This window comes from Amblyomma maculatum, chromosome 1, assembly GCF_055883805.1.
Source record: "Amblyomma maculatum isolate TAMU_Amacu chromosome 1, ASM5588380v1, whole genome shotgun sequence".
Lineage (NCBI taxonomy): Eukaryota > Metazoa > Arthropoda > Arachnida > Ixodida > Ixodidae > Amblyomma > Amblyomma maculatum.
In genome coordinates this window covers 153,677,909-153,697,491 of record NC_139344.1, presented here as the reverse complement: position 1 = coordinate 153,697,491, position 19,583 = coordinate 153,677,909, and the positions used below count along the sequence as shown (strand labels likewise).

General features: G+C 44.3%; 2 protein-coding genes across 10 annotated transcripts in view; one reads left to right on the top strand and one right to left on the bottom strand.

Moving 5' to 3' along the window:
* LOC146204650 (uncharacterized) overlaps window positions 1–19,583 on the top strand; it is a 116,561-nt gene that overhangs the window by 17,744 nt on the left and 79,234 nt on the right. For both annotated transcript variants that reach the window (XM_084589355.1, XM_084589354.1), the window contains exon 4: window positions 1,866–1,970. In XM_084589355.1, the coding sequence (XP_084445481.1) occupies window positions 1,866–1,970 (105 nt within the window). The remainder of the gene's footprint in view (window positions 1–1,865; window positions 1,971–19,583) is intronic.
* LOC146204652 (queuosine 5'-phosphate N-glycosylase/hydrolase-like) overlaps window positions 9,885–19,583 on the bottom strand; it is a 44,299-nt gene continuing 34,600 nt past the window's right edge. For 5 of the 8 annotated variants that reach the window (XR_014703990.1, XR_014703989.1, XR_014703988.1 and 2 more), the window contains 4 exons: window positions 16,118–16,303; window positions 14,750–14,818; window positions 10,521–10,687; window positions 9,885–10,128 (listed from right to left, as the gene is read on the bottom strand). Coding sequence is in view for 4 of the 8 variants with exons in the window: in XM_084589348.1 (XP_084445474.1) it covers window positions 14,751–14,818; window positions 16,118–16,303 (254 nt within the window). In the remaining 4 variants the exon portion in view is untranslated. The other 3 variants (XM_084589347.1, XM_084589345.1, XM_084589346.1) reach the window with 3 other exon arrangements.

Here is a 19,583-nt window from a genome sequence, read left to right as displayed (position 1 = left end):
GATATTGTTGACTGCTGCAGCAACTTCCATACCCTCTTCAGTCTGGCTCCCTCCCTCTCTCCTCCTCTCCCCTCCCACTGTCTCACCGTTTGTTTCGTCGCACACCCAGCCTTTCGCACACCGAGGGGGTTTGCTTTTAAGCCGTATATATTTTCTTTATTGGCCCTAGCCATTAGGGAGGGTAGGACGAAAAGTCTTCTTGGCTTCAGCAGGTTTGGGTCATTGGCTCTTAAAACACATTCTTCTGTGTCTGGGTTGCAGCGAGTACCTGCTGTACTTCTCGAATGATGTCCGAGAGCATCAGCACTTGGGGCTGCGGTGATGATGGCATTAACCGCCGCAGGTCTTTTCGGAAGACATCGTATGTTAAGTAGCTGGAGAAACAAATCGCTGCCGAAATAACTCTCCTGTAATTGAGAGTAGATGCAAGCATGAAATTGGCCTATTACCTGGTCTTTCCTGGGAGTTGGCTTCATTTTTCGACTTAAGCACTCTTCAAAACGATCTCGTTTGCTACAATACACGCTTAGTGGCTTCCTCGAAAATGCGGCGGCACACGCCGCGGCTGCCTTGTGAGGTGGAATGTCCACAATTACTACATCCTTACTCGACCTTGGGTGGGCAAGACACCCCTTCTCTTGCCCTTATGGACTATACTCGGACCAGAATCAGGATATGGTTTTTCTCCTCATATGCACATTTGTGCACATTCATGCACCCGAAGACCTTTCTAGGCTCTTGGTGAAATTCTCGCATTAGTGAGATTTGTCCGCGAGATGTGTCTGGCACAGAGTGTTGTCGCACAGTTAATTGAAAACATTGTTTCTTAGAAACAAAATAACAAGAAACGTTCTCGTCAAAACACCCGCTATTTACAGCTGCGCATACCCAGGCAAACAAAATGTGAATAACAGAATCGAACATGTTACGGTTTTGACTTATGCTGTTTGATGCGAGATCATGTTATAAAATGGTAGAAGCACCTTCTTGAGCTTTCCAATGCTCTTTCCTCATCAGTGTGAGTAAACAAAGCAAGGAATACTACATCAAGCTTAATGCAGAATCTGTGGGCAACACCAACAAACTTTGCGGGTTTAAAACTGCAGTTGGCCTTACAGCACTTGCCATTACAAAAACAAGACAATAGCAAAAAAAAAAAGAAAGCATGGCCGAAAGATCGTGAAATGACCGGCGAACCCTGCGTCTTGCTGGCCCGGAGCTGTCTCCGCCAATTCACCCAACAAACGGTAGTGACAGAAAATTCTGCGAGCACGTCCAACCAACTATGGGATAAAGCGAAATGCTCGAATTAGGAAAAACTTTGAGGTGTGGTTTGAACGTCCTTTGCAGTTCGAAGTTGGGGATAAAGTACTCCGCCGCTCGCACCCGCTAAGTGATGCCGCAAAAGGGTTTGCCGCCTCTCTCGCTCCTTGGACTGTCCTTTCGCGGAAATGAGCGTCAGCATTCCTAGAAGCAGCCATCTATCAATTAGCGCAAATGAACCAAGGATCGCTTCTCTTCTCACGCTTCTATATACACCTTCTCTGCGCCCAGCTTCTCGAACGCTTCGCCACCAAGCTCGTTATTTTTCCATCCGCGACGGCATCCTTTACAGCCGAAATTACAGGCGCAGTGTTCCCGCGCTCGCTGCTTTGGGATGTGTTAGGTAGCATGGGTATACGAAGAACTTTGACAAAATTCTTCATGTCCAAGGCACAAAAAATTGGGGAACATTTAAGCTGCGCTTAAAGGATCCCTTGTGGAACCTCACTTGCGTACTACCCACGCTGTACTGGTTGCCTGTTCACTAATACCTTCCTTTCGGTGAGAACTTAAATTTGAGCCTCTACGTATGCAAAATACAGGTCGTGTTGGCAGAGGACGAGGAGGGACAAAGGATTCTCCAGGAAAGTCGGCCGACCGGGGAATGCCCGCAGGCATAGGACAGCCGGGCATCCAGGCCATGGTGGGTGAGTGAAAAGGGCGTAGACCCTGTCTCAATCATTTAGTCAACACTACCGATCAAATTATACGAATGCTTCAACGAGTTAAACATCGAAACTACGGCGTTAGGGAGCGAGACGCACTGCAGCTGGTCAACGCCTTCATTATCGCTCGCATTACCTACGGCATGCCATACCTTCCGCTTTACAAGCAGGAGCTCACCAGAACACTCTTGTTAGAAAAGCAGTCAAGACAGCCCTAGGGCTTCCCCAATGCATGTCTACTAACCTTTGGCAGATCTTTGGTAGATCGCAGTCGACAGAGTATATTGCCATGCACTCCCTATTCGCCGGGTTATACTCATAACACCATTGAAGACTTGCATGAAGCACATTGCAATGCCCAAAATAATTGTCAGCATTGTTATTGCGCTCGTGTAGCTGCTCGCTGAGGCTTCGACAGGCCTGTGCTACACTCTCCTTATAGCATGAAAGAGGAAACAACAACACCTGTTTCGAACATATGCTGCTTGGGGCTGTATGCTATATTTAAGCTTGTTATCTCCAGTGGAGGTGAGGTACTTACAAGATACTTACAAGAGTATCGATCTGAGTGTTGCTACTTTGAAATTTGTAGATATAGGCGTGTGCAATTTTAAACGTAATTTTCTCAAGAGGACGGCGACTTTTGCCTGCTGTCAGGCATGATCACCGAAACCGTTTTACTCTAATAAATGTATACTCAGAATAATTAGTGTTTACACTGAGCGCTGAGCTGAGGCTGAGCGCACAATAAAGGCTGCGTTTCTGTTCTGTATTAGAGTCGTCTGTATATTAAACTTGTGCAAACTACAGGTCGTGATGGCAGAGGAAAAGGAGGCCGTCCCCGATGGGCGCAAATCTCCAGAGAAGTGGAAAAGGCAGGCGTTGAACAGCCGGGCCACCAGGCCATGGCGGGTGAGTGAAATGGGCGTAGACCCTGTTATATCTGGCTTTAAACCTGGAAGTGGGTAGAAGCAGCATCATGACTCGTATTCGTCATGCGATTCTTTTGTCGACATGCCAAATGAACCAAGGCAAGAGCCTTGGATCGCTTCTATCTAACCTTCTCTGCGCCCAGCTTCTCGATCGCTTCACCGCCAAGCTCGTTATTTTTCCATCCGCGACGGCATGCTTTACCGCAGAAATTACCTTTCCGACGGACGCAATTTGAACTTAGGCATAGTGTCCTCCGCGCTTGCTGCTTTAGGATGTAAGTGACTGCGCGCGCAGTATTCCAAAGCTTGAGCAGATTCGCTCTACATTACAGCAGTTCATAGCCTCCGCAGAACCGAACGTGATGTGAAAGTCGCCGCCTTCGTTTCGGTGTGAAGTGGCTCATTCTGTGTGCACCACATATATAATTCAAAATCCACAAAATGAATGCGCTGGCACCCAGCATGCCGCATCGCTCAATCATGAATTTTCATGCATGTATACTTTTCGTCGTTGCAACTCACGAGTGCCTCGCGGCACGCATGTTTACAGGCCAGCTTGCAATCTAGTGATTTTCAACGATACAGTCAGTAAGGTATACGAAGAACTTCGACAAAAGCCTTCATGTACAAAGGCCAAGGCACAAAAAATTGGGGAACATTTAAGCTGTGCTTAAAGGATGCCTTGTGGAACCTCACTTGCATACTACCCACGCTGTACTGCTTGCCTATTCACTAATACCTTCCTTTCGGTGAGAACTTAAATTTGAGCCTCTACATATGCAAACTACAGGTCTTGCTGTCTGAGGACAAGGAGGGACAAAGGACAGGGGAATGCCCGCAGGCACAATACAGCCGGGCATCCAGGACATGGCGGGTGAGTGAAAAGGGTGTAGACCCTGTCTCAATCATTTAGTCAACACTACCGATCAAATTATACGAATGCTTCAACATCGAAACTACGGCATTAGGGAGCGAGACTCACTGCAGCTGGTCAACGCATCCATTATCGCCTGCATTACCTATGGCACGCCATACCTTCCGCTTCGTAAGCAGCTCAACCCCGGGGAGCCAGGTACATTGAGATGTGCAACGCTCCATTTGGCAGAGACTGCCAACCATGGTTTTTCCTTTCGGGTGGAAGGGTGTTGTGGGTATGGAACCCATCCGTGGCCCTTGGATCATAATTTAGACACTCTTCCCTTGGACTATGCAGGCAGTTGCTATGGTTTGCTTCAAGGATGATTTCGATCTGTTTTGCTGGCTCTTTCACATACTGTAACAGTGCTTGGCGCCTTAACCGCTGTGTGCTCGTCGGCAAATTTGTATGCACATAGCCAACTTACGCCAGGAGCATAAAGCCCAGTTCTCAAATATGCCTTCAAGTTGATTGCTGTTGGCTGTTTCAGCAAAACATGATGTTCATTGCGTTAATATCTCGCAGTCGACAGAGTATATTGCCATGCACTCCCTTTTCGCCGGGTTATACGACTCCACGAGACCACATGACATGGCCTAGCCCAGGTTAGAACGGCGGAACTTAGTTTTATAATTTCTTGGGGCAGCTCGCGAAGCCTTTCACCGCCCTTGTGAATATTGGGCTCCTGGGTGAGGGGATGCTTTAAAATACTAGAAGGAATGACTACGAGCTCATAGCCAACACTAGTCCTCCCGATTAGCTTTCCTTTCAAATATTATAGGTCCTTATCAGGCTTGTTGTGTTCCGGGTCATCCCACCCAACTCCATGGTTTCGCCCTCTGGGACCTCTTCCTTTGGGCTCAGCACAGAAATTTTAGGGTATTCTATGTTCCTTTGATGAGGAAAAGGCATTCGACGTGGTTAGTCATCTTGACCTTTTCCAAGTCCTGGAGGCAGCTGGTATAGACTGATTTCCAGCGCATGGTAAGAGTTCTGTATGCCAGCCCAGTTTCAGCCGCCACTGTGTTCGGTAGTATCGATGTGGGCCATGGAGTTCGGCAGGAATGTGCTCTATCTCCTGCTCTCTACGTGCTCGCGTTTGAACCTCTTACAAAGGCTCTCTCGGGATAGTTGGATAGCTGATTTTCCTTTACCGCCAGCTACTATCTTTGCCTATGCAGACGATCTGATCATTGTCGTCATGACCAGACCACGACCAGGACGAATCGTTTTGTTGAACCGTCTGAACTCTGGTTGAATGAATGCAACAAAGATTATGCAATTATGAAAGTTAACAGCCTCTGCAATGACATGGGTCAATTCTGGGCAACAAGATCGCCCCTACGTGGAGGATTATGCAAAACAGGTCTTATGTAGTGGTAGGATGCAACCCTGACACCGGCCTTTGTAAGGCACATGCCATTTTCGCACGTGATAGTTAGGACAGTATACCCTAGCACACAATGTAAGGCTTGCGATTTCGGCAGTTTTATATAATATAGCTTTAAAGATCAAGTTCTTGTAAGATCGATTTTGACAACATTGACTTCCTTTCTCTCTTGCAGTCTGGGTGTCTTTCTTGGAAGCCAATGTTGGAAGATTTGAGTCTGCACTGGCGTCGTCAACTCAGCGGATTCCAAGCCGGCTACGACAGAGGTGAGAACATGCAGTTACCAGCAAATATGGGCAGGAATAAAAAGGGAAACTGACACAAAGCAAATATCATCTTTTATAGCTCCAGTGCAGACATAGAAGTGCAAAATGTTTCCGCATGTTAAGCCTAGGTAGACAGGATAGGCTGTGACCATCAGTACAGTCAGAGCTGGAACAGCAACAGGTGGAACAGCCCTATGGGGTAAACATTATAGAGTACCCACCGGTAGATAGGGCACTAAGTGCCAAGACAACGCCTGGAGCTGCTTAGAACCAGAAATTAGAATCACCAGTCCCTCCTCGTTTATTTCGATTGGCTAACCTTTTCTTATTTAACAACCCTCATTTTTCAACTCCCGTTAAGGTCGCTGCAGTATACAGTTGCCTCCACGTATTCCATTCCCTTACGAATGCCGCGAGGGCTATCGGACGGTGGCAACAGCGGCGTTGCATCTTTGCATGCTTCGAGGACAAAGGGCAAAAAGCGCAAAGAAATAATTTCGTGACTAAGCAGTGTATCAAATGCAGAGATGTTTTTCGTCAATATTTGGAAGCGTGGAGCCTCTCAAAAGTACAAATTTCAGTACAAATGAGCCCCTAGTTGATGAGGGAGAATTTTCTGGTCGAGATAATAAATGCTCTTGGTTCCTTTCTCTCGTGCAGTCTGGGTGTCTTTCTTGGAAGCCAATGTTGGAAGATTTGAGTCTGCACTGGCGTCGTCAACTCAGCGGATTCCAAGCCGGCTACGACAGAGGTGAGAACATGCAGTTACCAGCAAAAGGGAAACTGACGCAAAGCAAATATCATCTTTTATAGCTCCAGTGCAGACATAGAAGTGCAAAATGTTTCCGCATGTTAAGCTTAGGTAGACAGGATAGGCTGTGACCATCAGTGCAGTCATAGCTGGAACAGCAACAGGTGGAACAGCCCTATGGGGTAAGCATTATAGAGTACCCACCGGTAGATAGGGCACTAAGTGCCAAGACAACGCCTGGAGCTGCTTAGAACAAGAAATTAGAATCGCCAGTCCCTCCTCACTTATTTCGATCGGCTAACCTTTTCTTTATTAACAACCCTAATTTTTCAACTCCCACTGGGCCTTAGGGCCATAAATAACATTTTTCATAATGTTATTTATGGAATTGGCCACCTATAGGTGCATAAGACTTATGCTAAATGTGACCCTAAATGGTTAGACACTGTGCCAAGTACGGTTTAGTGACACGTTTGCTACAAAAACATGTGCGTAGTATGTCAGAGGACTGTTTTTCTGCTTTTAGGTTAACGACTGTCTTTTCGGGCAACCGAGCTTTACGTGCTATGCGTAAAGTCTGGGCATTCAATGAATGCGTGCAAGCAATTTATCAGGACGGGTTGTTCGGCTGTCGCCAGATGCTGAATTCTCATTCGCTTCAGCGGAGGGTAAACCTATAGCATCTGGATAATATCTTCGTCACATCAATGGTTACACACAGGAGGCTCCGGGTGGGTATGTGTCGAGGCCAATTAAGATTAATGACCAGAAGAAGAGCAGGCACGGCGTAAACCTAGGAGACGCAACCTTGTCTACACGGGCATGAGTACGGGAAAGTGTTACCGCAAATATATGGACGAGGACAATGGAGGTGTTCTTTCTTGATGAAGGAATGTACAATCGTCAATGCGTAGGATAGGGTGCTCACGTGAGTTGTAGAATCTGCGGTGCATTGTGAACTGATGAAGGCACGTGGGTCAAATGGCGTGTGGGATTCAAGCTTCAACACAGTGTATGTATTGTAATATTTCTCGCCTTTGACGAACGCATCGGAGTAGACGTGCTGCTTGGTGGGCGGCTGTACGGACTATGTGGTCTGTAGGAAGCAAGGTAGCAGCCAATACAAAGCGAACGCATCTTGGATAGCAACCCGCTTAGCACAGAAGGAAAATGGAGGTTACGCGAATTGAAACCTAGACATCCAAGTGTAGGGTTCTATATGGACAGTAAACTGCTGTCACCTTACAGCCCTGGATGGTAGCATTCGCGAAGAGACTGTGCCGCATAATATGGGTTTGGTCAACGAAGATCGGTATAGGGTCGATAAAGTTTGGTAAAGTTCGTGCAGGAAGGAATAGTATGGCGGTGAGTGTATGTGCGATTGATCATAAGTACATTGCGCCAGTGCAGAGCAGCCACCTTAAGGCTACGAGTATCACCATCACTGCTGCACCAGCTCATCTAGTGTGTGGAGCTGAGCATTCTCTTCATGTGCCACAATCCATATTATGTGGAGAGCGAAAGTGATGGTTCTCATAGCCTCTCGACTGACTGAGTCCTGATGATCTCACTGAGTGATCTTTATATGCTGGAACGGCTCATGGTGAATGAGGCACTGTTGTAGATCCACGTTCACACAATGTGCGAATTGGGGGTGAGCGTTACCGGGCTTGAAAACAATGCGCCTGATCAAGGCAATGTTTGCATCCCCTGCACATGGCCCTTTTTTCGACAGGTGGATTGACTACACCCGAAATTTAACTTTCCACTATTCTTAAACTGAAGTACCGATTGTTGACACTTTCATAACTGTGGCATCAGAGCTCAAAGTCAGCATCTTTCTTCTTTTTTTTCAGGCTGAAACAGCTCAGCGGCTGTTAAAAATAATAGAACTGAAAAAAGCCTTTGCGGAAAAGCTACACCAAGTTCTACGTGAGACGCAGGATCGGATCCAAAGGTCGTGAGCCACCGAAGAGGCCAAGATGACCAGAAGATGACCATCATAGCTACATTCCCTTTCCATCTTCAGGAAGGGCTCCATTTTTTTCTAATCATGCACATGCCCAAAGCCTTTTTTTGTTTGCTTTAAGCAAGCAAATCTGTTTGCATATTAAAATTGTGAGACAGGCAACTCTGTCCTCATATTAAATAATAATGATTTCACAAATATGGCAGGAAAATAAAATGGGAAAGTTCTAGTAAGGCCTTATATATAATCGCATATTGAAGCAAAAGCTTACTGCGCCGTGGATTACCCCAGGTCAACCCAGGAGTGCCAGTGTCATGAGCCAGAGGTCAGTGTGGCTATATAGCTTAACCAAGGGACCACCTAGGTTGTACCACCACTTGATATTCACCCTTGATCTTTCAGGGCAGATACAGCCCTACGTATTCCCTCTTGTATTTTGCGGATTCTTCAACTCTATAGTCTTGACAATTCTTGCTTTGTCGGCAAGCTTAATACATCTTACATTTGCCATCAACTCCATAAAAAGCACCTTTTTTGGGGAGAAAATATTTGCGATTCAGTGAATTTGTATGTTGTGAGACTGGCGTCTCACAGCGTCTCGTTCATGTCGCGTTTTTGCTGCTCCGCAACCCTGCCAGCGGTGTTCTCCGCGCTGCGCAACGCCGCGACCCCGGATTTTTCTATAAGATTCGCACTGAGATGATGTCCAGCCCGTAGTGATGTCTCCTTTTTTTTTCTTCCGGACTACTTTCGTAGCTTTCGCTGTGTTGCACCCGATGTATGAAACGGAGTATATGAAATGTGGATTTAATAGCTTGGTCCAATGTCTAGCACTGCCAGTAGTTTGGGCACAGAAGGATAGAATTGCCAGCTGCAGGCCACAGCTTCAGCGCGAGAGATAGGTGCCACAGTCGAGCGATGGAGATGCCGTGACGCTGTCTGTTCTGAAATTTGTGCCGATGCTTGCCGCTGGCTCAAACACCCAGGAGCGTGCAAAACTTACGGTGACCCGCGGTGCTTTTGTCTAATGCCGCAAACAAACAAGCAAACTAAAAAGCAAAGAAGTGTCTTTGCGCAGACGGCGCAGAGCAGTACTGTGTCGTATGCATGCCCATTTCCAGGCGCTGACGTCACACCTGCTGCCTTACATTCCATGAAGGATCCCGCTGTACATTACACGGAAACTTGGTATACTGAACAAATATCCAAAAATATTGAGAAAACACCACAATTCAGGTTATTTTGGAGCGGATGGCTGTATTTTTGACGTTTTCTGAGCGGCCGCCGGGTCAGAGGCAGCGCGCTCCAGACTGAGCCGGCGGGTGGCCTCTGACCCGGCGGGTGTGACGTCACAACTACCCTCAGCAACGTCGTGGCCCTGCGATCCTGCCGCCCCCGCGTCGCGCCGTGCACAATTATGCGAAGTGTCAATGCTGCACATGAGGGAGATCGAGGAGGACACGATGGCATCGCCACATTCCTGGCATGGTGGCGAAATGTGAAATGATGGGGCGTCGCCGGAGCAGACGCTCCGCTAGCTTCCAGTGCACATGCGTCGATCGAGTAAGTAGCATTGTGTCATGGGCAGCCACAATAGTAGGCGGAGCGCCAAAAGATAAGGCTGATGTGTGAAATTTCGCAGATTCCTTTGGAAGCGTCTCGGCAAGACCTGTTTTCAAACCTGTTTTCCCCTTTATTCGTAAACTCAGAAATGTGCTGACAGTTGACTGCTTAGAGAGGCATCAAGAATACAATGGTTTAACGCCATGCAAGGATAGAAGATTATCCTGCTCTTTGCTCCCCGCCACAGGTGCCTTTTCTCAGAATCGTTGCCATCTTTTGCTCCTCAATCTCTCCACGGACGGTCCTCGTTTTTCATCATGTTCACCGAAGGCTGGAAGGCTGGAAATGATCTTCTAGAAACAGGTATATAAATAGAAGGAAAAATTTTTATTACCAAGTGACCGAAAACCAAGTGACTCGACCCATCTAGACTGGTTTCCTTGGAATTAAGGCAATTACATATGCATAATTGAAAGGTTATTTGCAAAAACATAGTACATGCAAGGATGGAATTTTGGCCTCTTTGCTAACATGGCATGTAAGAACACCTTGTCCTAAATATGAAGAGAATTCAGATTTCATAATGCTCAAATGAGGTTTATGTTAATTTGCATAAAAGAGGAAATGACTATATGAAACTGGCCTACATGACCATCATTATGCCCTCATAGTGATGAAATTATATATTTGAGCTTCTCAACATGCCTCCAGAATAAACAGGACATAGGGAACTGCTGTACAATACCAAAAGAGACGCAAGAAGTATGGTTGGCACATCAATGTTGCACGTAGTGGAACGCGGTGGAAAGGGACATGCTTGTCAACATCATCAGCATGTCTGCGGTAGTCCCAAAGCACAGAATTGATTTCTCCAAAAGACAGCTTTCGTTCCTTCGGCTTTTCTCGGATCAGCTGCAAAAAATCAGAATTGATTTCCAAACTTCCTGAGCATGGATAATTTTTCTGCAAAAAGGATACAGTTTTGATGCATGCACGACTTAGAAAGCACATGCAAATTGAAATTCGGCATAAGAAACACATGAACAGCAATGAACTTTTGCAACAGTCAGATATTTAATAAAAACAGAATTCTAACCAGTGACAATCACCAAGTGAACTTGCTGTTGCCACCACCGAGTTGTTCTATAGAGTACTTTATGAACATAAAACAGCCCTAATAAATGGTTTTCATGTCTGATACACTGCCATCACCACTTCGAGACAATATGGCCCATCATCATAATGTTCATTAGAGTTCTCTCACAGCCCCTTTTTGCAGGCACTGAAGTAACACATGATGAAAATGCTTTATCTGTTTACACACTAACACCTTCAAAATAATCCTTTGCATAGCAATAAAATGCTCCCAGCATGTGTAAGTGAAGGCTTCTTGAAGCCCATCAAGCATTTGATAGTGTGGGTCGGCAGCCAGCAGCGCTCGCCCATGCTCGTAAAAGGAGTGCGGATTTTAGGAAAACAAGGCACGCAACCACCCGTCCTTTAGATTTACTGGCATTGGTTTGCATGCTTTTTGCTTTGTATCGCACTCATGGGCCTGATATTTTTGTCATCATCAGCCCGACTATATCCACTGCAGGGCGAAGGCCTCTCCCATAATTAACCCGGTCCTGTGCTAGTTGTTACCAGTTTGCTACCTAAGCGACCATCTGTTATCCTCTCTTCGCACTACATGTCCTACCCATGCCCATTTCTTCTTATTGATTTCGACTTGTGTACCCCTTGCCTAATGACAGCTTCGCGTTTCTTATCGCCTTTTCAACAGTGTGCACATGTCTTATACGAGTGTCAGACAGGCATATTTAGTGTCAAGCCCATGCAGATGCTAGATTCGTGCTCTGACCTCCAGTACTTTTGAATGAATTGCGACACAGCCTGGTTCATCTTGACTCTAGGATTAAGCTGGTCAAATAGAGCACTGACAGCTTCCTGCCCAGTAGGTTGCCGTTGACTTAGTGCACATCAACTCTGGCTAAGCAACCAGGCATAACTGTACCGGCACTCTGCAGGAAATCTCGAGGAATATAAGGGATTTCTGATGCTTCAAATATTGGTAAATTAGTAGTATAATGATTTTTTTTTACAAAGCTATGAATCAGTCGCTGTGAAGACATTGTAAAAAAACTGTGCATGGCACTGTCATGTTATGGCAAGGAATTTAGAGTCTGAAGATTTCTTTGTCACGAGAATTATCGAGCAGTGACTCAATCTTACGCGAAGCAAAATATTGGGGTTGCTTGCAAAACAGGTGCCGAATATAAAACTCTCCCGAAAGAAATGAAGTTCAACCTATCATGCGACTGTAAAGATGTATTTATTCCCAAACTAATAGTTAAGCCTGTATGAAGCCATTTTACTCCCCTTGTCAGAAGCATAGACTTTGCCTGATATTTTTGTCATCATCAGCCCGACTATATCCACTGCAGGGCGAAGGCCTCTCCCGTAATTAACCCGGTCCTGTGCTAGTTGTTTAGAAATATATGTTTTTGAAAGTTCGAGCGTTTCATAAAGCAAAATTTGATCACTGTCCTGTCATGGATGTGCAGAAGCCTTCATCAGCAAAAAAAAAAAAAAAAAAGCATATGGGGTGTAATGCGCCGAAGTGACATCGGTTATGATGGATGATGTATTGGCGGGCTTCGGTGTCATTGACCACTTAGGGTTGTTTAATGTGCAGTCAAATCCCATATCAGAGGAGCGCCTTGCGAAACGGCCAAGATTGAACCCCGCCCCCTCCCCGTTCTCGAATTAAGCAGCTGAGCGACCTACCATTGAAGCACTGCGATGAAAAGGCAGAGTGGCCTGTTCAAACTGCATTCTGCTATACAGCAGTCTGCGGTTGCATGCTTCAGTAGCTGTGGTATTTTTTTGGTTTCACGGTGCCTAACGACAGCATCACCTCGTCCTGCACGTAAAAGGATCTCAAGCGCCGAAGATCAACTGATGATGCCCTTATCCAGTATGACATAATCGATATAGACAAGTATTTTTCTTTAATGGGGCGTGGGATGATAACCTGTTCACATTTTTTTTGTAAGAGGCAGACATGTAAGCAAAAGTGCACCGGAACCAGGAAACAATAAAAAAACACTTGTACATGCTGCACACACACACATAAATCACACACTGCGTAGGGTTCACCGCTACGCCGCAAGGTGGTGACTCTGCTCATCTCCAGGCCAATAGCAACAGTTGCACAGCTCCCGATGCACATAGGATGATGCCTTTTTACAAACTAAATGACAAAGGTAATCCAGCTTCTAGTGCTTCTAGAACTCTGCGTGCAGCCCTATGCTGCCCTCTGTTGGTGTGTTACAAAACTTCACCTCAAAATCAGGGGTTCTCGCAATGCTCACAACACACTATCACTCAGGTTATAAGAAAAACAGGAAAGCACCATGAATTGAGCAGCAGCAGAAATAAGAATCAAGAACACAAGTAATCTGCATTCAAATGTTTGCAATGCTTTCCTCAGATTCACGTCACTTGACAACATAGCCTACACCAGCAGCAGTGTACTTCGCCCATGAGCACAGTATCTCTGCGTGTCATCATAGAAGAATGAGGGAACCTTTTGAAGACAACACTCGCAGAGCCAGAAGTGCAATGGCCTTGGTTGTCCAGTAAGTGAGGCAAAACAGAAACTGACCTTCCTCTTTAATGGCACGCAGAAAATAGGACACCAATGGTGGAGTTATGTCGTTGGTGGGGATGAATTATCTAAAAGCAATGTGCTCATAATAAAGGAAACATTTCAAGCTTTCATCTTAACGTAACACTTTTCAATTCCACCATTTACTAAAAAATGTTATAGACCAGGAGACGAAACTTGCTGAACACCTCTCCACACCTGATATTAAAGACAGGGCCTTCATAATACGAGTGCTTCTCCATGGCTGTATGGTGCATGTGCAAATGTGCATGTGTGTTCAGCCTTCAAATATAGACTGAACGCAAATTGGCAAACAATACTGCCGACGCAAAAACTTACTTAACAGTTGAAGTGAAAGCACTGCCGCATGGAAAGTATGCACTGCTGCTAAGTAATGGTCTTATTTGTTCACTAATTAGCAGTGTTAATTATTTATCAATCGTAAGATTAGTACTACTTAGAGGAACTGCTTAGTAATGCTAATGTATGGCAGCTGTCCACTCTACAGTAGGTATAAGATGGTCATATAAGACCTCTAAACTATTGCACTAAACGAACACTTTTCACTCCTCAGTGTATAGGTAGCGTGCTCCGGCTTGTGCACAAAAGGATAGCAGTTCGATTCTGCTTGACACTTTCTTTTTCCTCAGGGTGAAAGTGCTTTTCTAAAGGCACTTCATAATGTTTGGCAGCAGTTGCAACCCCATGGATGATAAAACCTCGCAGAACTTCTTGCCTGAGCACCTGCAAACTCAGCCATGTCACTTAATAGTTCTGGCAGATGCAGGATGCTACTGTGTTTTTCTTGGAATGTGGAATCACATTAAGAACATCGAATGGTTAGAAGCAGTGCATGATTGTTGCCTGGTGTTTAGAACTGCCCAGTCCTGCATCATTTTGCCATTTTTTTGCTTTCTCTACTTCCCTCAACCCTGTCAGTGCCTTCCCTATCTCAAAAACCCATACTGCCTTCTCGCTACATTCACAGTAACTTTCTCTTTGCACTTGTATACCACACGCCTTACTCAAAGTTCATTGAAAAGCTGGGTTTTCCTGGCAGCTTTTGAGACTGGCGTGGGTCACTTTAGCTACACTAAGAGCTCATGAAAAAACAAATCACATTCACGGTTCTGAATACAGACAGGGTTAATTTTGAACAATTTATGTCTCCCGCAAAATCTCATGAATTTCTCGTTTTCAGTCTGCGAAAAATAAAATTTTCCACTACACAAAGCTCGAGGCTTTATCACAAGGTCACTTTATCAATAAAAGCTAAAAGGATAAAAGGAAAAAATACAGTTTACCTCACAAGCATGAATTGTTGCCCCCACGGATCTCTATTTCTTCTGTGCTTCCATTTCGCAAAATATTTCCTGCAGGAAATTACGTCATACACTATTATGCTTCCTTATCTAATAGCAATGTCTAGCCTACCACTTTTTGAAGGGGAACAATAAGTCTGGCCATACGGCAACATGGGTGCTCCAAGGTTGCAAATATGTTATTGAGAACGAAACTTGGGCAAGTGAGAAAATATGTGAAAACGGATGATATACTATGACACCCCTCAAGAATTCGGCTTACTGCACTCAATGAAAACAGTTCATTGCTGGCAATTACTAGTTCTCAACTTTTTTTCGCATGTTGACTAGCTGACCTGTGTGAAGCTGTCATGCACAACAACTTCAAAATCATAACCCAAGCACAGGCTCTTAAGGTCGTTCATGAACCTCGAATGGTCTTCTGCTCTTGTCATTCCCTTTCATTTACCATTCGCTCTTAAATGATAAACGCCTGTGCAATTGGCAGGCAAAGCAGTTTAGTCTTTGCGCACTTTTCTGATTGTTGCGTACAACATTATTTCATGTTTCAATGGTATCAAGGAAGATACAAATTAATCAGAGTGTGTGTGTTACAGCACAACATGTCTTTATGTATAAACCCATTACTGAGCTTTAGCATTTGTGTAGGCACTGCACTTTTTCCTCTCACTATTATTGAACACGAAATTAAGATTGCTGTTAAAATAGACTTGCAATAGTGAAATCAAATTGCAAAGGTAAATTAAATTTTTTCTTAGTGAACTCTACTCAATTAGCATTTCTGAATTTCGACCTTTAATCTCTGTACATTTCATGCATGAAAATTTCAGTTTTTCACCATTTTCACAGCCATCAAAACAAGCAGACCTTCCCTGATTGAGGCACTTTTTATGGAAGAAGCCTTCACACTTTTATAAATCATACTAGAACTGTGGAGCAACTGAGGGACAAACATACAAGAGGACTCACTCTGGTGCTCAAATATAGGACTTGGAACTTTCAGAAGTAGTGTGTATCTAGAGATCTCAAGATGAAATTTTATGTATGCTTTTAACCCATTCACTGCACTGTGGGTCATTGATGGGTCATGTCACATGTCAAATAAAACCGTGGGAGGGCTCAGCAAGTTTTAGAGCATCTGCCAAAAGCACCCATGCAAAGTCACTACTGCCACTTGTTTCATCGTAGGAACTTCAGTTCATGTACCAATAGTGAGGGTGACTGCCCTTTCGTCACAGGAAATGGGTTCAAGGCTCAAGCAAAATGGTAAAATACAATGTGCAAGCTATGCTTCAAGCACATTCTCAATAGTACTTTATTGAAAGGGGCCTAAGTAATCATTAAATTCACCTTTAGCGAGCAAGGTCATCAGACGTGGAGAGTAACATAAAGCTCCAAAGTAGGCAAGCACTTGAGGCACACGGTAGTCTGCAAATGCTGTAATCGTGTCTGTGTCCTTGAATTCACCCAAGCCTTGGCCATTAAAGCAGTTCCAGAGATCAGCAACAAGAATCTGAGCCCGTTTGTAGAATGACACTGTAAAATTTGAAAAAGAAAAAAATATATATATGCACGCTTCATCAGCAAATACATAAAGTTAAAAAGAAGTTACAAGGCCACTTGAGAAACACAAGAGAAATAAATGAAATAAACATAGCACTGCATCAACTGTAGCAAAAAATATATATATAAATAAAATGGCATGTCTATTAAACATAAAACACCCTCCAAGGACAGCAAATGCTCAAGATGTCAACAAACCATTTCTTGAACATTCAGTAATGTTTAAATGGTTTTACAATACAAGTATAACAGTGCATAATGGTCATGTTGTCCCCTTTTAACACATCTTTCGTGCAGTTATCTTCATTATGCAGTTTTAGATTTAATGACTGACTGAAGTTCTGCAACTTCACTACAGCAAACAAACAAGAGAGGTTTGCACTTTTATGGTGCAGTCTGAAGCCTCTTTATGCAAAACTCAAGGTCACATATTCAGCTTGTATTCTCACTATAATGATCCAAAGCTGCAAAAAGGCTGAGAGATGTCATAGCATAGGGTTCTGGAGAAATTTTGACAGCCTGGAGCTTCTTCAGCTAAATCTATAAATGAGCCACTATGAAGACAGCACGCACCACAGAGATAGCCTAGACTGCTCTATTGAAAGCAAGATAATTTATGGTGAACATTCAAAAACAATGTGAATCAGTGAGGCCACAATGACAACAGCAGAGAAAAATGACTTGCTGTAAGTGATGTAGTACATGATGTACCAAAATATGAATCTCTCTTATTAATCTCTCTTGTGTACAGCAACCATGTTGCAGTTGGGAATGGAAGAGAAAATATCTTAAATGAAATATTAACCAGAATTTATGGTCTTAGTGCCCGCAACCACAACAAACCCTTTTTGCATGTAGAGCAATCGCAATTGCATGTAGAGCATCTAGAGCAATCGTAACTTCAGACCAGCCATTTCCTTGAGTCTTTCGCTCTGTACAGACAGCTTGGTGCACTGCGCTGCACTAACAGTAAGAGTGGCCAAAAAATGTCATTCTTGTAGCTGTTCATAAGTTATATTTAGACTGTGCTAACATACATGAAACTTCAAACAACACTGACATTCTACACTGCTTGTTTTGCCTAAACAACACTAAAGGCAACTACTATTGGCAAGACGAGGTACCATGTTAGGCACTGTCTGAGCGTGTAGTCACACACATACTAAGCACATTTTAAATACAAAAACTACACCTGCTCTGGCAAAGGCCAGGCTCTGTATCACATGTCTTAGTTTAGTTTGTGTTCATCTTTTACATGAAGTAGCTTCACAGTACAGTCATTCGTGTAGACATTAAAGAAGGCAGAGCTTCAGTAATTCCAAAAGCATGGCTTGAATTCTCCACTACAGTATCCCATTTACCTCTTGGCATTTCAGTTAAGCATTTAAACTATCCCTGGCACCCTTTTAAAATATGTGCCAGGGAAGTCTGATATTCTAACGTACAATAAACAGCAACAACACTGCTAGTGGTGACACGAGCGCCCTCTCGAGGGGTCCAGGAGCAGCGCTAGCAGACGATGCGTGGCACTCTTTCTAGCGCATACCGCGTACTCATGAAGCCGCGCTCTGTGCACACATAAACCGGTGAACTCAACAGATTTGTGTCCTCTGCTGCTCAGGAAACTTCAAGACAGGAATAATAACTTAAACATGCGTGCGCAGCATAACTGTCAAAAAAAAAAAAAAAAGCGTGCGTTAAATGAGCAAGCTCATTCTTCTGAACCATTCTCGACACAGTACAGCAGCTAGGAAACTGTTCATTAATTATGCTTTGAAATTAATAGCAAACTTGAAGTAGAAACGATATTTCAGTAAACTTATTGGGCTCGTTTCCTTACTAAAAAATAAGTAGACTGCGAGTGTTCTGCAACTTTTGGAAACATCGTTGCACACAGAGCTCTGATGAAATGAGGGAGTCATTGCGTTTGTAACTGTTTGGGTATACTCCGTTGTACAAACTTTTTTTTGGCTCGAGTTTATTTCGTTTACAGTATTCCAATAGCTTTATTTTGGAGAAAAAGTCAGTTTTTTTGCAGCTGTGCATTACCAACGCATGTATATCATGGTAGAACAAATGGTAGCGTAACTCCCATAGAAGCCTGCGTGTCGACTCAGAGCGAGGCTTTAGTTTCCCGGCGCCCCCTGCGAACTGTGAGGCAAAACAAACACGCGACGTTGCTCGTGACGTCACAGAAACGTGCTTTTGGCGGGGAATTTGTCTTTTTACCTATGAACGAAAAACAAGGCCAACAACGACGGAGGCAGAACGATGCTCGGATAAGGCAGAAAAATGGACACCATAACTGTTCAGCCAACTTTACTTGACATGGATTTCTACTGTCAAGTTTTACGTTAACTGAAATGTTACGGCATCTTTAACCACCTTATCATAGCATCGTTCTGCCTCCGTCGTCGTTAGCCTAGTCTTTCGTCGCGCGTCATGTAAACGCATTCTGGGGCTTATTTCTTCGGGCACGTTTGTGAACAAGGGCCTTCAAGTGAATTCGGCAAGCACATGGATAGAATCACATGGCTTGAGGCATTTCACTAAGGGCATAATGAGTGAAGCTGTGCTGCATAGAAAGCCAGGCTTTGTTAATTCACGATTACTTACATAAACGTTTCACGACAATGAAATCTAAGTGTAGGAAAGCGACCACCGCTCATATTTGTCACGGTCTTCATGAAATCCTCGTGATAACAAGTTGACCTGAGAGTAGGTCTCCAAACGAGACGCGGTGAGATTATAAAAGGGTAAAAGATCTTGCTCACAAACAAAGTACATATCAGTGTCAAAGAACAAAAAACAAACGAACGGAATAACTAACGCTAGCGCTAGAACACCAACCTGTAAGAGCTTAGGTAAGCAATTGAAATTGGGATTGCTAGTATTTAGAAGTTAATGCATCTGAGAAGTGAAAATATCTATGATATAGCTTCGCTCCAATAAATCTCGCCCCATTCACGATTCCATTATTTTACTCGCGCTTCATTTACCACTGAGAGGAGTCAATGTGAGGCTACAAATTTACAACTGAAGCATTTAACAACGACCTTTAGTCTGCATCTCAAGTGAGCATGCGGGGTATCTTGATGCTTATTTTTATTTTTTGTAACCACAACCTCGAGCAGACTACTAATTCGCCAAAGCTGGCAGCGCTGGTTATGTATACGTTTGCCGCTGGCTCAAGCCTGCACTGCAGTGAAGTGCAGGCACAGAGCAACGCTGGAGAAGAGCATGGGCGTTCAAA